The 24624-nt window shown below is 38.5% G+C and overlaps 1 protein-coding gene across 1 annotated transcript in view; it reads left to right on the forward strand.

The window, feature by feature from the left end:
* LOC134838602 (uncharacterized) overlaps window positions 1–24624 on the forward strand; it is a 155492-nt gene that overhangs the window by 101548 nt on the left and 29320 nt on the right. The window contains exon 11 of the mRNA XM_063854109.1: window positions 22906–23104. Coding sequence (XP_063710179.1) covers window positions 22906–23104 — 199 coding nt within the window. The remainder of the gene's footprint in view (window positions 1–22905; window positions 23105–24624) is intronic.

Consider the following 24624-nt stretch of genomic DNA (forward strand, 5'->3'; position numbering starts at 1 on the left):
ATATCTCGAATTAGTTCAAAGGGAGGACCCTTTGGGTCGGTAGGGGGTCCAATCCCTGAGTTGCTCTACTTATCGAAATTATGAAAACATCTACCTGGTCTTTCTGTCTCTCATTTTTTTGTTCACAATAGGTTTTTGCGCTCCTGTGCATTACCTATTGCTCGGTATTGGTCAAACACTTTCTCTGAAATCAGGTGACAACAATTTTGGAACGATTTACCGCTTCGTATATGAGTCGGGCCGGATTATGGCATTTATATAGATGAAGTTTTGCGTTTAAAACATGACCAAACCAAACCGCAAACACGAATATTTTTGCAGAAGTTTACGTGGTGGACAGGATAGAGGTTTTTTTATATTTCAAGAAACGTTTAAATTGGCTTTGCTACCTAGTCAAGCTTTTATTATGTATGCTGCTCACCATCCTAGGTTTAGCTCAAACAGTTTCAAGAAACATGCCTATCTAACTTTCTTGATCCGATGCATTCATTGTTTCAGCTAGTGACGTTATCCAGCCTGAGTCTTACACACCGCCAAGCTCGTTGAGCAACGTAAGTGTTCCAGTATTTCCTTTTTCAACAAGAAATTTTTATCCATCAGCTCTTTCTTTTTGTCCTTGTTTTAGACATCTCTAGAGATTGAAGAGAGCTTGAGCAGATCTAGCCAGCTGATAATTGAATCGTGCTTTGGTTGTCGTTAATTTACACATTGTCTTTTTTAGATAAATAACACTCTTATCAAAATCATCACCTGTAGTGTCTTACCCGCAAATTGAGGTGCCGAAATAATCGTTAGGTGCAAGATAGGATGGGTTGATTTATTATACTGGGAGTATTTCAAGCTTGATTCGAGCGGTGTTTTTCCAAAAAATTAGTTTTCGGAAATTATGGTCAACTTTTACGCGCTTCAGATATATTTGGCCGTGATTACCAATCAAGCAGAAAAAGTTACTTATTGGGGCTTAATAATTTAATAGAAGGAACTAATAATAATAACCTCTTGAATCATCAGAAAGCACCTCCCAATGCCCGAATCTAATTTGATCTATTGTAGCAGGTTGCAAAAAATTGATTTAAGAATAGAAATCTAAAAATTAAAAAAAATTCAAATTAAAAAAATAATAATTTTTTCTCAAATGTCATTTCTTTCCCTGTAGATTGGCGGTTCGGTTAGACGAAAAGATGCAAGTAAGTGGGGTAAAAAAAATAAGAAGCTCCGCTCTAAGTAGAGACTAAGCGTTAAAATTCTACTGGAATTTAAATTGGGAGATCAGTCTATCATCAGTTTCATCTAATTTACTCATAAAGTTTCATCTATTTTTTTTTTCCGAATCATGTTAGAATCAAAATCACGGTCAAAAGGGCAATAGTATGATAACACATTTGACCTGCAATAAGTTTTCCTCGAGTTATTCAAAATTGGATAGAAAAAACCGGCCTGAATCCGACGATCCTTCCCACTCTACGAGAATGGCCGAAACAACGCCTGCACAGAACTTGGGTGTTGTCAATTTTCAAAGTAATAACGTAGAGTAATGAACATAGTGAAGACTCTTATATAGGTCATTCATGTCTTGAAAGGAACTGCTAGAATGTTTAAGAGTAATGGACAAATAAGGTCTTCCTGGTTTTTTTTTGAGGAAAAGTCTCTAATAACTACAGATGTGCATTCATACATATTGATGCTTTTTTGAATGCTTTTAGGTATATGTACACTTTTTGAGTTCAATTGAATTTAATCTGCTGAAAGTGACGTAAATGGCACTCTCCAAATACAATCGTGGAACGGCGCAAAAAATACATGAACGATTTCTAGTTTCGAGAGGGTTTTACATTTTTACTTTACCTATTGATGCAGTTTCGTCTAGTTGGGTCCATGTTAACCAAAAAGGCCCAATCGTAAACTGTTCAGTAAGCTTAGAAGGCATCTATTTTTTTCTTTGAAATTCGAAAATTGAAAAAAAATTTTCAAGAAAGTCAGTGTTTTTATGTTTACTTGCGTTCATTATTTTTTCCAATCTTCGAATGGCTATGTTTGAATTAATTGGCTGGATAAAACATTAAAGATAACGAATCCATGTGTTTGTGATACGAGATATCTTCTGCCCTATTAAATATCCGCATTGCCCCATTAAATATCTATTTGTCATCGAAAGTACTCCACACAGCTCTTTGTCGAAACTGAGTTTCGTTTAAACTCTTAGGAATTCGAATCATGATCGTTAAACTTTCAGTATGATACCTTACTTGGTTGCGTCACTGATACCGTACTTGTTGGCGTCAAAGTGACCAAGCGAATATCGCTACCAGAATTATAAACAGCTGTGTCGAAATTGGAATTCTTAGGAGTTTAAACTCTTAGGAGTTCGAATCATGATCGATAAACTTTCAGTATGATACGTTTTTTTAGTCTCCTTCAAGCTTTCCCTAAAGTAGTCAAAACTGGTTGGAAAAAATTGACCTGATTCTAAAGATCCCGCCCACGCAACGAGTATGATCGGAACAACAAGGCCATCACTGAACCTTGTTGGCGTCAAACCGACCAAGATAATGTGAATTTGTCAAATTCAAAGTACCAGAATTATAACTAACCGAAATCTCAACATTCCGAAATGTCTGGAAAGGGACTGCTAGAAAAAGTTCGACTTAATTGGCTGTGATAACAATAAAAGAGAACGCATCTGTTTGTTTGTGATAAACTTATAATTTTGTTCCAGAGACGGAAATATGATTGACGATTGTATGAAAATGGTTCAACCTTAAAAGCTTTCAAAGAGATATCTCGACCAATCAGTATATACTTTTTGTCCTTTGTGCTGTTAGTTTTATTTTAGCACTCCCCGGAACCAAATCCCCCCGCTGAGTCCCCTAACTCCCAACATTTTGAACTTGAATAACCAACACTCCCTACCCCATACTGCCCCTCCATTAAATCCCTAACTTTCAACCATCACACCAACTACCACCAACTCACCTCAAATTTCTCTAATTCCAGCCAAAAGCTTTCTAAGCACTTGGCAATAAAATTGTACAGGAATACCCGAGCAAACGCCCAAATTTGCTGCTTTTTTTAGTGGTAAATTGATTCCATATTGCAGTCATTCATGAAACTAAGATGAGGAAACAAAGTCGGAATCCCCCTCTATTGCTGCCCTTAATATCATTATCTGCAAAGACATAGTTAAAGAAGGTGGTGGCTTATAATTCTAGTGAAACATTACCAGTGACGGATTTGTAGAGGCTATGTGTATCTCGCTGATAGCCAGTGCGTCTAAACGCCCGATTAAGAGTTTTTACATCCCCTCAAATCCAGTTGTCCCCTTGTTACTCCGCATTCCTTACTGATCTACTTGAACCTGGGGAACCACTTGTTGTTGGGATTTAAACGCACACTCAAACTCATGGTACTCCAACATAGAAGATTATCAACGCGGTCAGACTCTCAGTAATGAAACCTACCGAATCTAGTAATGCGCTAAATGACGAAAATCAAACCATAGTCGCTTCTAACGACGAAATTTAAAAATCAAGCAGTGACCTTTCACTGAAATAGTGATCATTTTTTTTTCTCGGCATCCTGGTTACCGATGAAATCGGAAGATCAGACGACTTCTCCGTACTTATTGAACTACTTCTGATTGAACAGCTAGTTTTTTGCGAAAAGGACCTAAATTAATTTTCTTGAAGCTGACTGGAAATGCTTTACCAAGAAATTGAGTCGGACCTATCTGAAACTGCGCCACCTTTCACTATCGCAAGCACCCAGTCCGGTTGACTCGAAGTCTATCAGCTTCAGATTAGACAAATCCCAAGCTTTTAGCAAACATTTCACCAACGCAAGGACCCCGACTTCAGACAAAGTACTTCGTACAACGATACGCAAAATAGCCGAGATCCCTCTTTTTACTACGCTCATTATCCCAACGAGTCACCTTTTTATCCCCGCAAAAACCCGCCATAACTGACAGCAAACCGTACTGAGCACTCGACCCGAATAGTTTCTGCAATTTTAACTTCAAAACCTTCGGTCCTCTAGCCTTGCACTATTTAACTTTTTTTTTCTGAAATTTTGGCTGTCTGAGAACAGAATCCCTCAATTTAGGAAAAATTGTAAAAAATTCTCTGGCCCGAATCAGACAAAGATCTAAAACTTTCCTTGTCACACAAGCCATTATCCCTTCTTTGCCTTGCAATTAAAATTCGAGAAAGGCTCATCCATCCATTTTTAATTAAACATCTACAACATGCCAAGCATCAATTTGGTTTCCGCCCATTGCATTTCACCAACAGTGCGCAGTCCTTGACTGTTTTAATCAGAATCGGCCCCTTCTTTTAAGCGCTGTCCTCGGAAAAATAGACCTTTCAATGGCTTTCGATAGGGTTTGTAATTGCATACTCGTGCATGACACACCAATAACTATCTAAATGGGCGTCAAGCCACCGCTTGCTTTCGCGAACAGTGATCTTCCCATAGAATATTCCACCTCGGAGTTACCCAGGGCTTGGTTCTCTTGGTTATAGCCCCTGCAGAGAGTTTACACCTCACCTCTTATGCGGACGACTTCATCCCTTCTCGCGATGCTCATTTTCAAGTTCCTTGCCTTCATTGCCCAAGCATATTACTAACTGGGAAAAGTAAAGATGTTAATTTATATAACAATCCCTCGTGGCGGTTAAAGCAAATGACTTGTTTGTTTTTCTGAAAGATCAATTGAGTTGCGCTACTTTTCGAAATTATGAAAACATCTACATGGTCTTTCTTTTATTCACTTTTTGCTCACAACGGTTTTCTGTGCTCCTGTACATTTTCCTATTGATCGTTTTTGGTCAAACAATTACTGAAATCAGCTGATAAAACTTTTGGAACCAGTTACCGATACGTGTATGAGTTACCGCTTCGTTCGGGCCGGATTATGACTTTTTTCAAACGATGTTTTTCGAAAACATGATCAATCAGCGAACACGAAAATATTTGCAAAAAGTACACGTGGTGGACAGGATAGAGGGTTTTTGGTTACTTCTAAGTTTCAAAAAATGTTTTAATTGGTTTTGCTACCTAGTTGTTGTGGTAGATTTTTGCAATGCGAAGGGATTTCTCCCCAATTCTGATCATGTGCGGTAATTCATTCATTGTTGCATAGACAATAAAAAGGTCCATGAACAGGCATTGTTCTCTTGATAATGTTGTACAAAATAGCTCCACATATGATCTAATAATCTAGCCTTGAGTCCAGAAATATTTGCTCTCATGCACGCACGATACCAGAAATTATTTCTTTCTTTCTCAGTTTGTACTTTCCGTAGAGATAAGCGCAAGCGCCCACGACGACTACTTACTCTATGATAATTTTCAGAAAAATTCACGTCGAATTTGTTTTCAGACTTGAAAATATGGTAATGGTAACACGTTCAGGCGGATCATAGCATCTTTGTAACATATCGCATACGGAACAATCCATTTGAGTAGTTTCTTGTTCATCTTCTCCATCTGAGTAATATCTGACCTACTCGGAGACCAGCACTCAGCTCCATATAGTATTGTTGGAACGAACACTGCTTTATATAACTGAAGCTTCGATGTAGTTACCAGACTAGAAGAAGTATTGCGTTTAAACATTTGATAAACCTTGTGACATTTTGACAATTTGTTGTTTATATGCTCTGACCACTTCAATGCTTTGTTCAGAGTTAATCCCAAGTCTTTCACACTGTTTATATCACTCAAAACGTTACCCATGAATTTAAGAGAAGGTGGAATCAGAAAATTGAATACAAGCATGTTGCATTTTTAGCTTTGAAAAGCAGATGATTTTGAGTACTCCATAACTCTAAGTTTATCAAATCTTGTTGTAATTGATCGAGACTATTCGTCGTTCCTCTGAAAAATAACTTCAAGTCATCAGCAAACATGAGGGCGGTCGATGAGTAGATGATAGAAAGTACGTCATTGATGTACAGGAGGAAAAATAAGAGGCCCAAGACTGAGCCCTGTGATACGCCTGTTTGGACTATTCTAGGAGCTGATAAATGATCTTCGATTCTCACGGATTGGGTTCTCCCTGTCAAGTAGCTTTTGATGATATAGTAGAAATTTCTATCTAAGCCAAGCAAAGATAATTTCTTTAGCATTATTCCATGGTTGATCTTGTCGAATGCCTTGGAGAAATCGAAAAGAAGCAGGAGAGATTCTTCAGCAGCGGCATCATATATCATAGTTATACTCTTCAATAACTTTACTTTCGGTAGAGAGAAGCGCAAGCGCCCACGACGACTACTTACCCTTTGATAATTTTCAGAAAAATTCACGTCGAATTTGTTCTCAACGATGTTTGATAAAAGTAAAAGCTCCTTCATGACTTGAAAATATGGTAATGGTAACACGTTCAGGCGGATCATAGCATCTTTGTAACATATCGCATACGGAACAATCCATTTGAGTAGTTTCTTGTTCATCTTCTCCATCTCAGTAATATCTGACCTACTCGTAGACCAGCACTCAGCTCCATATAGTATTGTTGGAACAAACACTGCTTTATAAAACTGAAGCTTCGATGTAGTTACCAGACTAGAAGAAGTATTGCGTTTAACCATTTGGTAAACATTGTGACATTTTGACAATTTGTTGTTTAGATGCTCTGACCGCTTCAATGCTTTGTTCAGAGTTAATCACAAGTCTTTCACACTGTTTATATCACTCAAAACGTTACCCATGAATTTAAGAGAGGGTGGAATCTGAAAATTGAATACAAGCATGTTGCATTTTTTAGCATTGAAAAGCAGATGATTTTGAGTGTTCCATAACTCTAAGTTTATCAAATCTTGTTGTAATTGATCGAGACTATTCATCGTTCCTCTGAAAAATAACTTCAAGTCATCAGCAAACATGAGGGCGATCGATGAGTAGATGATAGAAAGTACGTCATTGATGTACAGGAGGAAAAATAAGAGGCCCAAGACTGAGCCCTGTGATACGCCTGTTTGGACTATTCTAGGAGCTGATAAATGATCTTCGATTCTCACGGATTGGGTTCTCCCTGTCAAGTAGCTTTTGATGATATAGTAGAAATTTCTATCTAAGCCAAGCAAAGATAATTTCTTTAGCATTATTCCATGGTTGATCTTGTCGAATGCCTTGGAGAAATCGAAAAGAAGCAGGAGAGATTCTTCAGCAGCGGCATCATATATCATAGTTATACTCTTCAATAACTTTACTTTCGGTAGAGAGAAGCGCAAGCGCCCACGACGACTACTTACCCTTTGATAATTTTCAGAAAAATTCACGTCGAATTTGTTCTCAACGATGTTTGATAAAAGTAAAAGCTCCTTCATGACTTGAAAATATGGTAATGGTAACACGTTCAGGCGGATCATAGCATCTTTGTAACATATCGCATACGGAACAATCCATTTGAGTAGTTTCTTGTTCATCTTCTCCATCTCAGTAATATCTGACCTACTCGTAGACCAGCACTCAGCTCCATATAGTATTGTTGGAACAAACACTGCTTTATAAAACTGAAGCTTCGATGTAGTTACCAGACTAGAAGAAGTATTGCGTTTAACCATTTGGTAAACATTGTGACATTTTGACAATTTGTTGTTTAGATGCTCTGACCGCTTCAATGCTTTGTTCAGAGTTAATCACAAGTCTTTCACACTGTTTATATCACTCAAAACGTTACCCATGAATTTAAGAGAGGGTGGAATCTGAAAATTGAATACAAGCATGTTGCATTTTTTAGCATTGAAAAGCAGATGATTTTGAGTGTTCCATAACTCTAAGTTTATCAAATCTTGTTGTAATTGATCGAGACTATTCATCGTTCCTCTGAAAAATAACTTCAAGTCATCAGCAAACATGAGGGCGATCGATGAGTAGATGATAGAAGGTAGGTCATTGATGTACAGGAGGAAAAGTAAGGGGCGCAAGACTGCGCCCTGAGGTACGCCTGTTTGCACTATTCTAGGAGCTGATAAATGATCTTCGATTCTCACGGATTGGGTTCTCCCTGTCAAGTAGCTTTTGATGATATAGTAGAAATTTCTATCTAAGCCAAGCAAAGATAATTTCTTTAGCATTATTCCATGGTTGATTTTGTCGAATGCCTTGAAGAAATCGAAAAGAAGTAGGAGAGATTCTTCAGCAGCGGCATCAGATATCATAGTTATACTCTTCAATAACTGTAAAATGGTGGATCTTCTCTTCATAAAACCAAATTGTGTAGAGCTGCAGTGGTGAGTAATAACCTCCATGAGCCTCTTGTAGATTATACGTTCAAAAACTTTGTTAGGTGTGTTTAGCAAAGTTACTGGTCGATAGTTTCCAACATCTGATTTCTTTCCTCCTCTGTATATTGGTATGATAATTCCATGTTTCTATCTGGCGGGCACTTGGGTCAGTTTTTTGATATTTTTAACTTTTGATGTCTTCAACTTGTTTGCTGTTTCTTTCATTACTGAGGCTGGCAGCTTATCTTCACCTCGACTCTTAGATGGGTCCAGTACACTGAGTTCGTTTGATATTTCATCTGCTGATATGATCAGGCTAAGATCGCCATGTGTATGCGGGTCTTCATTTCATGGTTTGTTTCAGTAATCGAAGCAAAGTATTCACAGAGAAGTTCGGCTCGACCTTCTTTTGAAGTTTCTAGTCTTTCATTCCTGGTCAAAATGGGAGATAACTTGCTTCGTCGTAGGCTTTTGAAATACTTGAATATACGACTTGTGTCCCTGCCCTGAAATATTCGGCTTTCATAATCAGCTTGGTCTTGCTCTTGCATCGTTTCACGTTTTGCTTTCAATGATTCCAACTTGTGCGGACTTGGGTTCTCCTTGCATCTTAGTGTCTCGAGTTTCTTCATCATATGGGATGTTGAGGGTTTTATCCATGGGGATAGGTCTGTCCTGTGAGCCGTGCGTATTTTTGTGCATTTGCTAATCAAACTGAACAGCCAGCAATAACATTCATCAGTCATTACATTAATGTTGCTATAGCACTTGGGGTTGAACTGGTTCTTGTCTATGAGAGAGTTAAGTTGTTCATAGTCACAGTGACAGTAGCTCAATTTCATCTTGGTGTCACAATTGTTCTCTATTTTATCTACAAGCTCTATGGATATCGGAATGTGATCACTAGATATGTAATCTGGAGGTAAAGAAATGTCTTGGCACACTGTGTTGATAATGTTGTCATTCGTTACTAGACATAGGTCGAGCATATTTGTTCTCGTTGTTTTAAAATCCACCATTTGAACCAAATTGTAAGTATCTACAGTCTTGAGGAACTCTTGCTCATACTCGTCGTTGCTGGAATGTGTGGTCCAGTTTATTGTCGGTAAATTGAAATCACCGACCAGCATGACGTTTGGACCCTGCTCTATTAGCAGTTGTAGAAGACTCTGTATCTCACTGTTGGTCAGACGGTAGGCACTATTACTTGGTGATTTGTAGAGACAACACATAACTACAGATACAATACTAGTGGTAACCTTAACAAAGGAACATGATGCTTGAAGGGATGAGGATAAGCAACTGTTGTCAATCTCTTGCTGGATATAATTGTCCTTGAATCCGATAAGAACACCTCCATGGAGGGAATTGCCATGTTTGCTAAGTTTCCGTTCGCTACGATAAAGCGTATAGCTAGGGATGAATAATTCTTCGCTCTTAAGGTCTTCCGTTAGCCAGGTTTCAGTTAACAGTATGATATCGTATGTAGTCAATTTTAAAGCTTTAGCAAAACCAAGCCTTCTGTCTAGTTTAAGTAAACTGCGGACATTGTACAAAAGTATATTAATTCTGCTCAGTAGTCATTCTTGTTGTGCTCCCATTCTCTTTCCAGCGAATTGTTGTCCCATCACATGCACTTCGAAATCCTTTGTTATGCGTATATCCTCTCATTTCGTTCCTTGTTTTATCAGTTGACGTCGTTGTCGTAGAGTTTCATTCTCCATTTCCATTTCTTTCTTACTTAGTCATTTCGATATGTAAACGGGTTGTGCATAATTCCTCAGGCGCGGAGTTTTGGACAAGAGTTTTCTCACGTCCCAAATGTTATTCAGGGTTACTAGGATTGTTCGAGGACGTTTCGGACTTTCTGATCCTTGCTTATTTCCGACTTCTTGTTTCTGATCCTTTTTGAATTTTCCAAGCCTCTGTATGTCGTTTATTCCTGGTCTTTCTTCCATGTACTCGAATATTTTCAGAATTTCACTGCTGTCGTGGTTCAGGATTGTTTCTCGGCTATTTTTCTCCCCTGTGTCTGCAATTGCCTCTGGAACTCCATCAATACGAAGTTGAAACTGGGTTCTCCCATCGTCCTTCATAGCAGGTTGAGGCGCTACATTTGCTTGTTTTCTGCTTTCAGGAATGGTCTCTACAATTTTCTCTTGTTGAATTTTCATTTCACTTTGTTCTTCCTTGAGTTCATTCACCATCTTGCTGATACCAGTTATCTGTTGACTCAGTTTCTCAAAGGGGCTTTTTTCGATACAGATTTTAGTTCCAAAAAACACCGTTTCCCAAGATAGTTGAGAACAGCAGTAGGTAGATTGGCACATAAGGTGAAACCAGATATTGCAAGCTGAACATTTACTGTTTTTCCTCTACACTCCTGTTCGCATTTGCCGCATGGCCATTTCAACGTTTGACTCGGTAATCAGCTTCGTGTTGTACTTGTAGTTTCATCGTCATCGTGGGGGGGTCCATCCCCCTTGGACTCAGGCATATCTATTTAATAAGTTTATCACAACAATTAGGCTAATAAGTTTATCACAACAAACACCACGTTTCCCAAGATAGTTGAGAACAGCAGTAGGTAGGTTGGCACATCAGGTGAAACCAGATATTGCAAGCTGAACATTTACTGTTTTTCCTCTACACTCCTGTTCGCATTTGCCGCATGGCCATTTCAACGTTTGACTCGGTAATCAGCTTCGTGTTGTACTTGTAGTTTCATCGTCATCGTGGGGGGGTCCATCCCCCTTGGACTCAGGCATATCTATTTAATAAGTTTATCACAACAATTAGGCTAATAAGTTTATCACAACAAACACCACGTTTCCCAAGATAGTTGAGAACAGCAGTAGGTAGGTTGGCACATCAGGTGAAACCAGATATTGCAAGCTGAACATTTACTGTTTTTCCTCTACACTCCTGTTCGCATTTGCCGCATGGCCATTTCAACGTTTGACTCGGTAATCAGCTTCGTGTTGTACTTGTTGTTTCATCGTCATCGTTGGGAGTCTCAACGATGACGATAAGAGTGATAAGAGTTTATCACAACAATTATCACGTATGCTGCTCAACATCCTATGTTTAGTTCAAACAATTTCAAGAAACATGCACATCAAGCTTTTCTTGATCCGATGCATTCATTGCTTAAGCTAGTGGCGTTATTTAGCCTGAATCTCTCATACCGCGAAGCCGGTGGAGCAACGTAAGTGGTCCAGTACATCTTTTTCAATTCGAAATCTTTATGCATTAGCTCTATTCTTTTTGTCCTTGTTTTAGATATCTGCCGAGATTAAGAGAGTTTTAAAAAAATCCAGCGAGCTGGTAAATTAAATATGACAACCAACGCAGGATTCAATTAAGATACGCTTCATCATTTTTAGATAAACAACGCGCTTCTCAAAATGAATAACCTCTCGAATCTTGAGAAAGCACCTCCCAATGTTTGAGGTAGCGCAGAAGCTTGCAAGTAAACTGGCACAAGCACTAGTAAATCGTTGCTTGAGATTAAGAGAGTTTTAAAAAGTTGCAGCGAGCTGATAAATTAAATATGACAACCAACGCACGATTCATTTAAGATACGCATTACCATTTTTAGATAAACAACGCGCTTCTCCTTCTCAAAATGGATAACCTCTCGAGTCTTCAGAAAGCACCGCCCAATGTTCGAAGGTAGTTTGAGGTAGCGCAGAAGCTTGCAAGTAAACTGATTTTAGAAAAGAAATCTAAAACTTAGGAACATTTCAATATACATTTTTTTGTAATTTGTTTCCTAATTTTCTTTTCTTTTTTGAAGTAGAAACAAAGCGTTTAAGCTCTGTTGGATTTTAAGTTGGGAGGCCGGTCCCTCATCAGTTTAATCTAATTTACTCATCAAGTTTCATCTTATTTGTTTCGATTCATGTTGAAACTGAATCAAGGGCGAAAGGTCAATAATATGATAACACATTTGGCCTCCTATACGTTTTCCGTGAGTTATACAAAATAGGATGGAAAAAATTGCCCTGAATCCGACGGTCATTCCCACTTTAAGAGAATGGTCGAAGAATCAACGCCTGCTGAGAACATTGTTGGCATTGAACCGCCCGACTGAACTGAGGTGTTGTCAAATTGCAAAGTAGAACTGCAAAGTAAAAACTGACCTGATTCTAAGGATCCTTCTCACTCAACGATGATGGTCGGGACAAGGCCATCACTAAACCTTGTTTGCGTCAAACCGCCCTACCGAATTGTGGCTTTGTCAATTACCAGAAGACCAGCCTTATAGCTAACCAAAATATCAAAGCTCAGCTATGTCTGGAAAGCGACTGCTAGAATGTTTGCCTTAAATGGCTGTGATAAAACAAAGAAAGAAAACGAATACATTGTTTATGAGTAACCTATTAATTAGTTTCAAAGACGGAAATATGATTGACGGTGGTTTCCAAATGCCTCACCTCAAAACTTTCAATACTGAGATATCTCGACCAATCACTCTATTTTTTTAGGAGATGATAAATGATCTTCGATTCTCACGGATTGGGCTCTCCCTGTCAAGTAGCTTTTGATGATATAGTAGAAATTTCTATCTAAGCCAAGCAAAGATAATTTCTTTAGCATGAAGAATTCTTCATGCTAAAGAAATGATGAGAGGTTCTTCAGTAGCGGCATCATATATCATAGTTGTACTCCTCAATAACTGTACTTTCGGTAGAGAGAAGCGCAAGAACCCACGACGACTACTTACTCTTTGATAATTTTCAGAAAAATTCACGTCGAATTTGTTCTCAACGATGTTTGATAAAAGTAAAAGCTCCTTCATGACTTGAAAATATGGTAATGGTAAAACGTTCAGGCGGATCATAGCATCTTTGTAACATATCGCATACGGAACAATCCATTTGAGTAGTTTCTTGTTCATCTTCTCCATCTCATTAATATCTGACCTACTCGGAGACCAGCACTCAGCTCCATATAGTATTGTTGGAACAAACACTGCTTTATATAACTGATGCTTCGATGTAGTTAGCAGACTAGAAGAAGTTTTGCGTTTAAACATTTGGTAAAACTTGTGACATTTTGACAATTTGTTGTTTATATGCTCTGACCACTTCAATGCTTTGTTCAGAGTTAATCCCAAGTCTTTCACACTGTTTATATCACTCAAAACGTTACCCATGAATTTAAGAAAAGGTGGAATCTGAAAGTGTCATCTTATTTTTTTCGATTCATGTTGAAACTGAATCAAGGGCGAAAGGTTGATGATATTATAACACATTTGGCCTCCCATACTTTTTCCGTGAGTTATACAAAATTGGATGGAAAAAATCGCCCTGATTCCGACGGTCATTCCCACTTTAAGAGAATGGTCGAAGCATCAACGCCTGCTGAGAACATTGTTGGCATTCAACCGCCCAACTGAACTGAGGTGTTGTCAAATTGCAAAGTACAACTGCAAAGTAAAAACTGACCTGATTCTAAAGATCCTTCTCACTCAACGAGGATGGTCGTGACAAAGCCATCACTGAACCTTGTTTGCGTCAAACCACCCTACCGAATTGTGGCTTTGTCAATTACCAAAAGACCAGCCTTATAACTAACCAAAAAATCAAAGCTCAGCTATGTCTGGAAAGGGACTGCTAGAATGTTTGCCTTAAATGGCTGTGATAAAACAAAGAAAGAAAACGAATCCATTGTTTATGAGTAACCTATTAATTAGTTTCAAAGACGGAAATATGATTGACGGTGGTTTCCAAATGCCTAACCTCTAAAAGCTTTCAATACCGAGATATCTCGACCAATCACTCTATTTTTTTAGGAGCTGATAAATGATCTTCGATTCTCACGGATTGGGTTCTCCCTGTCAAGTAGCTTTTGATGATATAGTAGATATTTCTATCTAAGCCAAGCAAAGATAATTTCTTTAGCATGAAGAATTCTTCATGCTAAAGAATGAGGAGAGATTCTTCAGCAGCGGCATCATATATCATAGTTATACTCTTCAATAACTGTACTTTCGGTAGAGAGAAGCGCAAGCGCACACGACGACTACTTACTCTTTGATAATTTTCAGAAAAATTCACGTCGAATTTGTTCTCAACGATGTTTGATAAAAGTAAAAGCTCCTTCATGACTTAAAAATATGGTAATGGTAACACGTTCAGGCGGATCATAGCATCTTTGTAACATATCGCATACGGAACAATCCATTTGAGTAGTTTCTTGTTCATCTTCTGCATCTCAGTAATATCTGACCTACTCGGAGACCAGCACTCAGCTCCATATAGTATTGTTGGAACAAACACTGCTTTATATAACTGAAGCTTCGATGTAGTTACCAGCATAGAAGAAGTATTGCGTTTAAACATTTGGTAAACCTTGTGACATTTTGACAATTTGTTGTTTATATGCTCTGACCACTTCAATGCTTTGTTCAGAGTTAATCCCAAGTCTTTCACACTGTTTATATCACTCAAAACGTTACCCATGAATTTAAGAAAAGGTGGAATCTGAAAGTGTCATCTTATTTTTTTCGATTCATGTTGAAACTGAATCAAGGGCGAAAGGTTGATGATATTATAACACATTTGGCCTCCCATACTTTTTCCGTGAGTTATACAAAATTGGATGGAAAAAATCGCCCTGATTCCGACGGTCATTCCCACTTTAAGAGAATGGTCGAAGCATCAACGCCTGCTGAGAACATTGTTGGCATTCAACCGCCCAACTGAACTGAGGTGTTGTCAAATTGCAAAGTACAACTGCAAAGTAAAAACTGACCTGATTCTAAAGATCCTTCTCACTCAACGAGGATGGTCGTGACAAAGCCATCACTGAACCTTGTTTGCGTCAAACCACCCTACCGAATTGTGGCTTTGTCAATTACCAAAAGACCAGCCTTATAACTAACCAAAAAATCAAAGCTCAGCTATGTCTGGAAAGGGACTGCTAGAATGTTTGCCTTAAATGGCTGTGATAAAACAAAGAAAGAAAACGAATCCATTGTTTATGAGTAACCTATTAATTAGTTTCAAAGACGGAAATATGATTGACGGTGGTTTCCAAATGCCTAACCTCTAAAAGCTTTCAATACCGAGATATCTCGACCAATCACTCTATTTTTTTAGGAGCTGATAAATGATCTTCGATTCTCACGGATTGGGTTCTCCCTGTCAAGTAGCTTTTGATGATATAGTAGATATTTCTATCTAAGCCAAGCAAAGATAATTTCTTTAGCATGAAGAATTCTTCATGCTAAAGAATGAGGAGAGATTCTTCAGCAGCGGCATCATATATCATAGTTATACTCTTCAATAACTGTACTTTCGGTAGAGAGAAGCGCAAGCGCACACGACGACTACTTACTCTTTGATAATTTTCAGAAAAATTCACGTCGAATTTGTTCTCAACGATGTTTGATAAAAGTAAAAGCTCCTTCATGACTTAAAAATATGGTAATGGTAACACGTTCAGGCGGATCATAGCATCTTTGTAACATATCGCATACGGAACAATCCATTTGAGTAGTTTCTTGTTCATCTTCTGCATCTCAGTAATATCTGACCTACTCGGAGACCAGCACTCAGCTCCATATAGTATTGTTGGAACAAACACTGCTTTATATAACTGAAGCTTCGATGTAGTTACCAGCATAGAAGAAGTATTGCGTTTAAACATTTGGTAAACCTTGTGACATTTTGACAATTTGTTGTTTATATGCTCTGGCGACTTCAATGCTTTGTTCAGAGTTAATCACAAGTCTTTCACACTGTTTATATCACTCAAAACGTTACCCATGAATTTAAGAGAAGGTGGAATCTGAAAATTGAATACAAGCATGTTGCATTTTTTAGCATTGAAAAGCAGATGATTTTGAGTGTTCCATAACTCTAAGTTTATCAAAATTTGTTGTAATTGATCGAGACTATTCGTCGTTCCTCTGAAAATCAACTTCAAGTCATCAGCAAACATGAGGGCGGTCGATGAGTAGATGATAGAAGGTAGGTCATTGATGTACAGGAGGAAAAATAAGGGGCCCAAGACTGAGCCCTGAGGTACGCCTGTTTGAACTATTCTAGTAGCTGATAAATTATCTTCGATTCTCCCGGAATGGGATCTCCCTGTCAAGTAGCTTTTGATGATATAGTAGAAATTTCTATATAAGCCAAGCAAAGATAGTTTCTTTAGCATGGTTGATCTTGTCGAATGCCTTGGAGAAATCGAAAAGCAGTAGGAGAGATTCTTCAGCAGCGGCATCGTATATCATAGTTATACTCTTCAATAACTGTACTTTCGGTAGAGAGAAGCGCAAGTGCCCACGACGGCTACTTACTCTTTGATAATTTTCAGAAAAATTCACGTCGAATTTGTTCTCAACGATGTTTGATAAAAGTAAAAGCTCCTTCATGACTTGAAAATATGGTAATGGTGACACTTTCAGGCGGATCATAGCATCTTTGTAACATATCGCATACGGAACAATCCATTTGAGTAGTTTCTTGTTCATCTTCTCCATCTCAGTAATATCTGACCTACTCGGAGACCAGCACTCAGCTCCATATAGTATTGTTGGAACAAACACTGCTTTATAAAACTGAAGCTTCGATGTAGTTACCAGACTAGAAGAAGTATTGCGTTTAACCATTTGGTAAACCTTGTGACATTTTGACAATTTGTTGTTTATATGCTCTGGCCACTTCAATGCTTTGTTCAGAGTTAATCACAAGTCTTTCACACTGTTTATATCACTCAAAACGTTACCCATGAATTTAAGAGAAGGTGGAATCTGAAAATTGAATACAAGCATGTTGCATTTTTTAGCATTGAAAAGCAGATGATTTTGAGTGTTCCATAACTCTAAGTTTATCAAAATTTGTTGTAATTGATCGAGACTATTCGTCGTTCCTCTGAAAATCAACTTCAAGTCATCAGCAAACATGAGGGCGGTCGATGAGTAGATGATAGAAGGTAGGTCATTGATGTACAGGAGGAAAAATAAGGGGCCCAAGACTGAGCCCTGAGGTACGCCTGTTTGAACTATTCTAGTAGCTGATAAATTATCTTCGATTCTCACGGAATGGGATCTCCCTGTCAAGTAGCTTTTGATGATATAGTAGAAATTTCTATATAAGCCAAGCAAAGATAGTTTCTTTAGCATGGTTGATCTTGTCGAATGCCTTGGAGAAATCGAAAAGCAGTAGGAGAGATTCTTCAGCAGCGGCATCGTATATCATAGTTATACTCTTCAATAACTGTACTTTCGGTAGAGAGAAGCGCAAGTGCCCACGACGGCTACTTACTCTTTGATAATTTTCAGAAAAATTCACGTCGAATTTGTTCTCAACGATGTTTGATAAAAGTAAAAGCTCCTTCATGACTTGAAAATATGGTAATGGTAACACGTTCAGGGGGATCATAGCATCTTTGTAACATATCGCATACGGAACAATCCATTTGAGTAGTTTCTTGTTCATCTTCTCCATCTCAGTAATATCTGACCTACTCGGAGACCAGCACTCAGCTCCATATAGTTTTGTTGGAACAAACACTGCTTTATAAAACTGAAGCTTCGATGTAGTTACTAGAATAGAAGAAGTATTGCGTTTAAACATTTGGTATGGTAAACCTTGTGACATTTTGACAATTTGTTGTTTATATGCTCTGACCATTTCAATGCTTTGTTCAGAGTTAAACCCAAATCTTTCACACTGTTTATATCACTCAAAACGTTACCCATGAATTTAAGAAACGGTGGAATCTGAAAATTGAATACAAGCATGTTGCATTTTTTAGCATTGAAAAGCAGATGATTTTGAGTGTTCCATAACTCTAAGTTTATCAAATTTTGTTGTAATTGATCGAGACTATTCGTCGTTCCTCTGAAAAATAACTTCAAGTGATCAGCAAACATGAGGGCGGTAGATGATAGAAGGTAGGTCATTGATGTACAAGAGGAAAAATAAGGGGCCCAAGACTGAGCCCTGAGGTACGCCTGTTTGGACTATTCTATGAGCTGATAAATGATCTTCGATTCTCACGGATTGGGTTCTCCCTGTCAAGTAGCTTTTGATGATATAGTAGAAATTTCTATCTAAGCCAAGCAAAGATAATTACTTTAGCATTATTCCATGGTTGATCTTGTCGAATGCCTGGGAGAAATCGAAAAGAAGTAGGAGAGATTCTTCAGCAGCGGCATCATATATCATAGTTATACTCTTCAATAACTGTAAAATAGTGGATCTTCTCTTCATAAAACCATATTGTGTAGAGCTGCAGTGGTGATTAATATCCTCCATGAGCCTCTTGTAGATTATACGTTCAAAAATTTTGTTAGGTGTGTTTAGCAAAGTTACTGGTCGATAGTTTCCAACATCTGATTTCTTTCCTCCTCTGTATATTGGTATGATAATTCCATGTTTACATCTGCCAGGCACTTGGGTCAGTTTTTTTATATATTTTTTAAAATATTGAATAGAGATGTCTTCAACTTGTTTGCTGTTTATTTCATTACTGAGGCTGGCAGCTCATCTTCACCTCGACTCTTAGATGGGTCCAGTACACTGAGTTCGTTTGATATTTCATCTGCTGATATGATCAGGCTAAGATCGCCATGTGTATGCGGGTCTTCATTTACACTGTAGTCATGGTTCGTTTCAGTAATCGAAGCAAAGTATTCACAGAGAAGTTCGTCTCAACCTTCTTTTGAAGTTTCTAGTCTTTCTTTCCAGGTCAAAATGGGAGATAACTTGCTTCGTCGTAGGCTTTTGAAATACTTGAATATACGACTTGTGTCCCTGCCCTGAAATATTCGGCTTTCATAATCAGCTTGGTCTTGCTCTTGCATCGTTTCACGTTTTGCTTTCAAGGATTCCAACTTGTGCGGACTTGGGTTCTCCTTGCGTCTTAGTGTCTCGAGTTTCTTCATCAAATGGGATGTTGAGGGTTTTATCCATGAGGATAGGTCTGTCCTGTGAGCCGTGCGTATTGGTGTGCATTTGCTAATCAAACTGAACAGCCAGTAATAACATTCATCAGTCCCTACATTAATGTTGCTATAGCACTTGGGGTTGAACTGGTTCTTGTCTATGAGAGAGTTAAGTTGTTCATAGTCACAGTGACACTAGCTCAATTTCATCTTGGTGTCACAATTGTTCTCTATTTTATCTACAAGCTCTATGGATATCGGATTGTGATCACTAGATATGTAATCTGGAGGTAAAGAAATGTCTTGGCACACTGTGTTGATAATGTTGTCATTCGTTACTAGACATAGTTCGAGCATATTTGTTCTCGTTGTTTTAAAATCCACCATTTGAACCAAATTGTAAGTATCTAAAGTCTCGAGGAAATTTTGCTCATACTCGTCGTTGCTGGAATGTGTGGTCCAGTTTATTGTCGGTAAATTGAAATCACCGACCAGCATGACGTTTGGACCCTGCTGTATTAGCAGTTGTAGAAGACTCTGTATCTCACTGTTAGTCAGACGGTAGGCACTATTACTTGGTGGGTTGTAGAGACAACACATAAATACAGATACATTACTAGTGGTAACCTCAACTAAGGAACATGATGCTTGAAGGGATGAGGATAAGCAACTGTTGTCAATCTCTTGCTGGATATAATTGTCCTTGCTTATTTCCGACTTCTTGTTTCTGATCCTTTTTGAATTTTCCAAGCCTCTGTATGTCGTTTATTCCTGGTCTTTCTTCCATGTACTCGAATATTTTCAGAATTTCACTGCTGTCGTGGTTCAGGATTGTTTCTCGGCTATTTTTCTCCTCTGTGTCTGCAATTGCTTCTGGAACTCCATCAATACGAAGTTGAAACTGGGTTCTCCCATCGTCCTTCATAGCAGGTTGAGGCGCTACATTTGCTTGTTTTCTGCTTTCAGGAATGGTCTCTACAATTTTTTCTTGTTGAATTTTCATTTCACTTTGTTCTTCCTTGAGTTCATTCACTATCTTGCTGATACCAGTAATCTGTTGACTCAGTTTCTCAAAGGGGCTTTTTTCGATACAGATTTCACAGTGCCAAAATACACCACGTTTCCCAAGATAGTTGAGAACAGCAGTAGGTAGGTTGGCACATAAGGTGAAACCAGATATTGCAAGCTGAACATTTACTGTTTTTCCTCTACACTCCTGTTCGCATTTCCCGCATGGCCATTTCAACGTTTGACTCGGTAATCTGCTTCGTGTTGTACTTGTAGTTTCATCGTTATCGTTGGGAGTCCCAACGATGACGATAAGAGTGATAAGAGTTTATCACAACAATTATCACGTATGCTGCTCAACATCCTATGTTTAGTTCAAACACTTTCAAGAAACATGCACATCAAGCTTTTCTTGATCCGATGCATTCATTGCTTAAGCTAGTGGCGTTATTCAGCCTGAATCTCTCATACCGCGAAGCCGGTGGAGCAACGTAAGTGTTCCAGTACATCTTTTTCAATTCGAAATCTTTATGCATTAGCTCTATTCTTTTTGTCCTTGTTTTAGATATCTGCCGAGATTAAGAGTTTTCAAAAAATCCAGCGAGCTGATAAATTAAATATGACAACCAACGCATGATTCAATTAAGATACACTTTATCATTTTTAGATAAACAACGCGCTTCTCAAAATGAATAACCTCTCGAATCTTCAGAAAGCACCTCCCAATGTTTGAGGTAGCGCAGAAGCTTGCAAGTAAACTGATTTTAGAAAAGAAATCTAAAACTTAGGAATATTTCAGTATAGTATTTTTTTTTATAATTTGTTTCCTAATTTTCTTTTTTCTTTTTTAAGTAGAAACAAAGCGTTTAAGCTTTGTTGCATTTTAAGTTGGGAGGCTGGTCCCTCGTCAGTTTAATCTAACTTTCATCTTATTTTTTTTCGATTCATGTTGAAACTGAATCAAGGGCGAAAGGTCAATAATATGATAACACATTTGGCCTCCTATACGTTTTCCGTGAGTTATACAAAATAGGATGGAAAAAATCGCCCTGAATCCGACGGTCATTCCCACTTTAAGAGAATAATCGAAGAATCAACGCCTGCTGAGAACATTGTTGGCATTGAACCGCCCGACTGAACTGAGGTGTTGTCAAATTGCAAAGTAGAACTGCAAAGTAAAAACTGACCTGATTCTAAGGATCCTTCTCACTCAACGAGGATGGTCGGGACAAGGCCATCACTAAACCTTGTTTGCGTCAAACCGCCCTACCGAATTGTGGCTTTGTCAATTACCAGAAGACCAGCCTTATAGCTAACCAAAATATCAAAGCTCAGCTATGTCTGGAAAGCGACTGCTAGAATGTTTGCCTTAAATGGCTGTGATAAAACAAAGAAAGAAAACGAATACATTGTTTATGAGTAACCTATTAATTAGTTTCAAAGACGGAAATATGATTGACGGTGGTTTCCAAATGCCTCACCTCAAAACTTTCAATACCGAGATATCTCGACCAATCACTCTATTTTTTTAGGAGATGATAAATGATCTTCGGTTCTCACGGATTGGGCTCTCCCTGTCAAGTAGCTTTTGATGATATAGTAGAAATTTCTATCTAAGCCAAGCAAAGATAATACTGTTAATATAACCACGCCCCGGAACCAAATCCCCCCGCTGAGTCGCCTAACTCCTAACATCTTGAACTTGACTGACCAACACTCCCTACCCAGACTGCCACTCCATTCATCCCTAACTTTAAACCATCACACCAACTACCACCAACTCACCTGAAAATTCTCTAAATCCAGCCAAAGGCTTTGTAAGCACTGCAATAAAATTGTAATGGAATACCCGGGAAAACGCCCGAAATTTCTGCTTTTTTAGTGGTAAATTGATTCCATATCACCGTCATTCAAAAAACTAAGACGAAGAAAGAAAGTCGGAACACCTCTCTTGGCGACCTTAAAACTATTAACCGCAAAGTTATAATTAAAGAAAGTGGTGGATTACAATAACTAGTAACTCATTACAAGTGACGGGTTTGTAAAGGCTATGTGTATCCCAGTGACATCCAGTGCGTCTTAACGCCTAATTTGGAGTGCTTACATCCCCTCAGATCCAGTTGTCCCACCTGTTGTTACTCCGCACCCCTTACTGATCTACTTGAACCTGGCGACAGACTGGTTCTAGGGGACCCTAACGCACAATCAAACTCATGATACTCCAACATAGAAGAATGTGCTGAGTAAAGCGGTCAGACTCTGGGTAATGAAATTGCCGAATCTAGCTATGCGCTAATTGACGAAAATCAAACCAGAGTAGCTTTTCACGCCGAAACTCAAAACTTCTTGTGACATTTAACTGGCTTTACAATCATTCGTACTCTCCGCATCCTGATTTTCCAAATTGATTTTCCGAGCTGTTCCAATGCACTAAAAAGATCCTGTTTTGCCAAATTTTTGGCGCCGCAGGCTAAATTTTGAAGAAAAAAAAACAGGCTACAAAAAGGCGTTAGTATATTGGTGCCCAGGGGTTTGAAAGCTGAAAAGTTTTAGGGTTAGTCAGCCAAAAATAGATATCTCGAATTAGTTCAAAGGGAGGACCCTTTGGGTCGGTAGGGGGTCGAATCCCTGTAGGGGAGGGGTTGAACCCCCTCCCTTAAATCAGCCCCTGTTTGCCATGCCACTTTGTTATTCACAGCACGAGAATTAAGTCGGCCGCCACACGCGGGATGTTTGGGTTTATCCTGCTCTCTGCTGTTTCAGATCAGAGAAGGAGATAGTGGATGATTTGCCTGGAAGGATGATGCCCCTGAGTGGATGTGAACTGGGGGATGAGGCATTGCACGCGTCTTTGTTACCCCTTCAGGAAGAAATCGTCAGCTCAGTTTTAAACCCCACTGGCCAGGGCTTGGGCGGTGGGATACTGGCCAGAGCTAGGGATGGTGTCAATGCACATAAGCAGGTTAATCTAGGTTTAATTGACGCTCAATGTGGTATAAAACAAGTCATTGAAAAAGTGGCCTGTCAAATTATCGAAAGGTCAGTTTGCCAAAATTATCAAATGTATCAGATTGCCGAAATTGCGAGCATTCCTCGGCTTGATTGCTGCTCGTGTAAAATTGTCTATTGAGTCCTTCTCGCGCTAATATATGGCTCTTTTGCCGCTGAAGTCGTACGTTTGCTTACATTGAATGGAAGTTTTGTAAACTGAAAACGAACAGTTTCTTAGTGATATTAAAAAATGAGATGAGTTACTCTCAGTTATATTCCTTATCAAATAATTCAATCTAAGACGAGAATAAAAAGGAAATTATATAGCAATTTTGGCAAACTGACACTTTGGCACTAGATATTTATTGGGTTAACCCTCCCCAGTTAGTTGTTGTAAACATGTAATTCAGTTTATGATGACTACAACACTGCTCGAATATCAAGGAGAAGCCCTGAACGTTCTGACCGCTCTTGAAGGCCAATTATAAGGTGATTGGAAAAAAAAAGTTTGGCGGAAACCTTGAAAAAAATTTTCCTTTGATCCCACAGCATGCTACGTTGTGTACGAAAAAAAAGAAACAGTTAATGTCTCTGATCCGATCTACAGACACATCATACAAACGCAACACATTTACAAGTGTCATAACGTTTCACTCACGTTTACGTTTCTCTTCCTCCTTTTATCCATTGATTGAGTTTCCTTCCCACGCGTTGCAGTAGTTTTATTCATTTTAAGCTTGATAAAAGTATTAATATTATTGAACCAATTAAATTCGAGTACAAAAAAAAATCAAGATACTGCTGAAATAAAAATTAAAAAAAAATGAGAGGGGAGACATTGGAAAATGTAGAGCGACAGATATGATTAATAATAATAGATAATTTCTCCAACTAAATTACCTCGTCGTATTTGTAGATTATAATTTTGCCTAAAAACATCTTTTGAATTCTTTCAGCATCCAGGCACCAATAGCTCGCGGAACTGTAGATTCTACCTGAACAGCGCAGTCCAACATGTAGACAACTCTTGTTGCTAAAAAACATAAGTACAGCTTCAGAACATGGTGACAAGTGTTTTGAGTCCATCCGAGCAAAATTGTCAAATCAGCAATCTTGAGATTTCTCTAATTACACAAGCATAGCTTGTGTTATAGTATGAGTTATCTTTTTTCCAAACTAAAACGCAAATTTTGTTGCGGCAAAATGTGTTCATTTTAGAAGTGTTCATTTTGATCAATAACCCGCTATTAAGTACAGCCAATGCTAAGTATATTACACATACTATTATATTACAAATTCCTCTTTGATAAAAAAAAGGTAGTATGACAATGCATGGGATCAGTTTTTTCGAAGCTTTGGAAAATTTTCGTTTCTGAAAAACTACTCCACCGAATTTCGGAAAAGTGGTACTAACGGCGAGTCCCGCCACTCCCGAGTTTGCTTGTATACTCCCCTAGTCCCTTTTTATTTTATCCCTTTTTCTACAGCCTT

Source organism: Symsagittifera roscoffensis, chromosome 1 (assembly GCF_963678635.1).
Source record: "Symsagittifera roscoffensis chromosome 1, txSymRosc1.1, whole genome shotgun sequence".
Classification (NCBI taxonomy): domain Eukaryota; kingdom Metazoa; phylum Xenacoelomorpha; order Acoela; family Convolutidae; genus Symsagittifera; species Symsagittifera roscoffensis.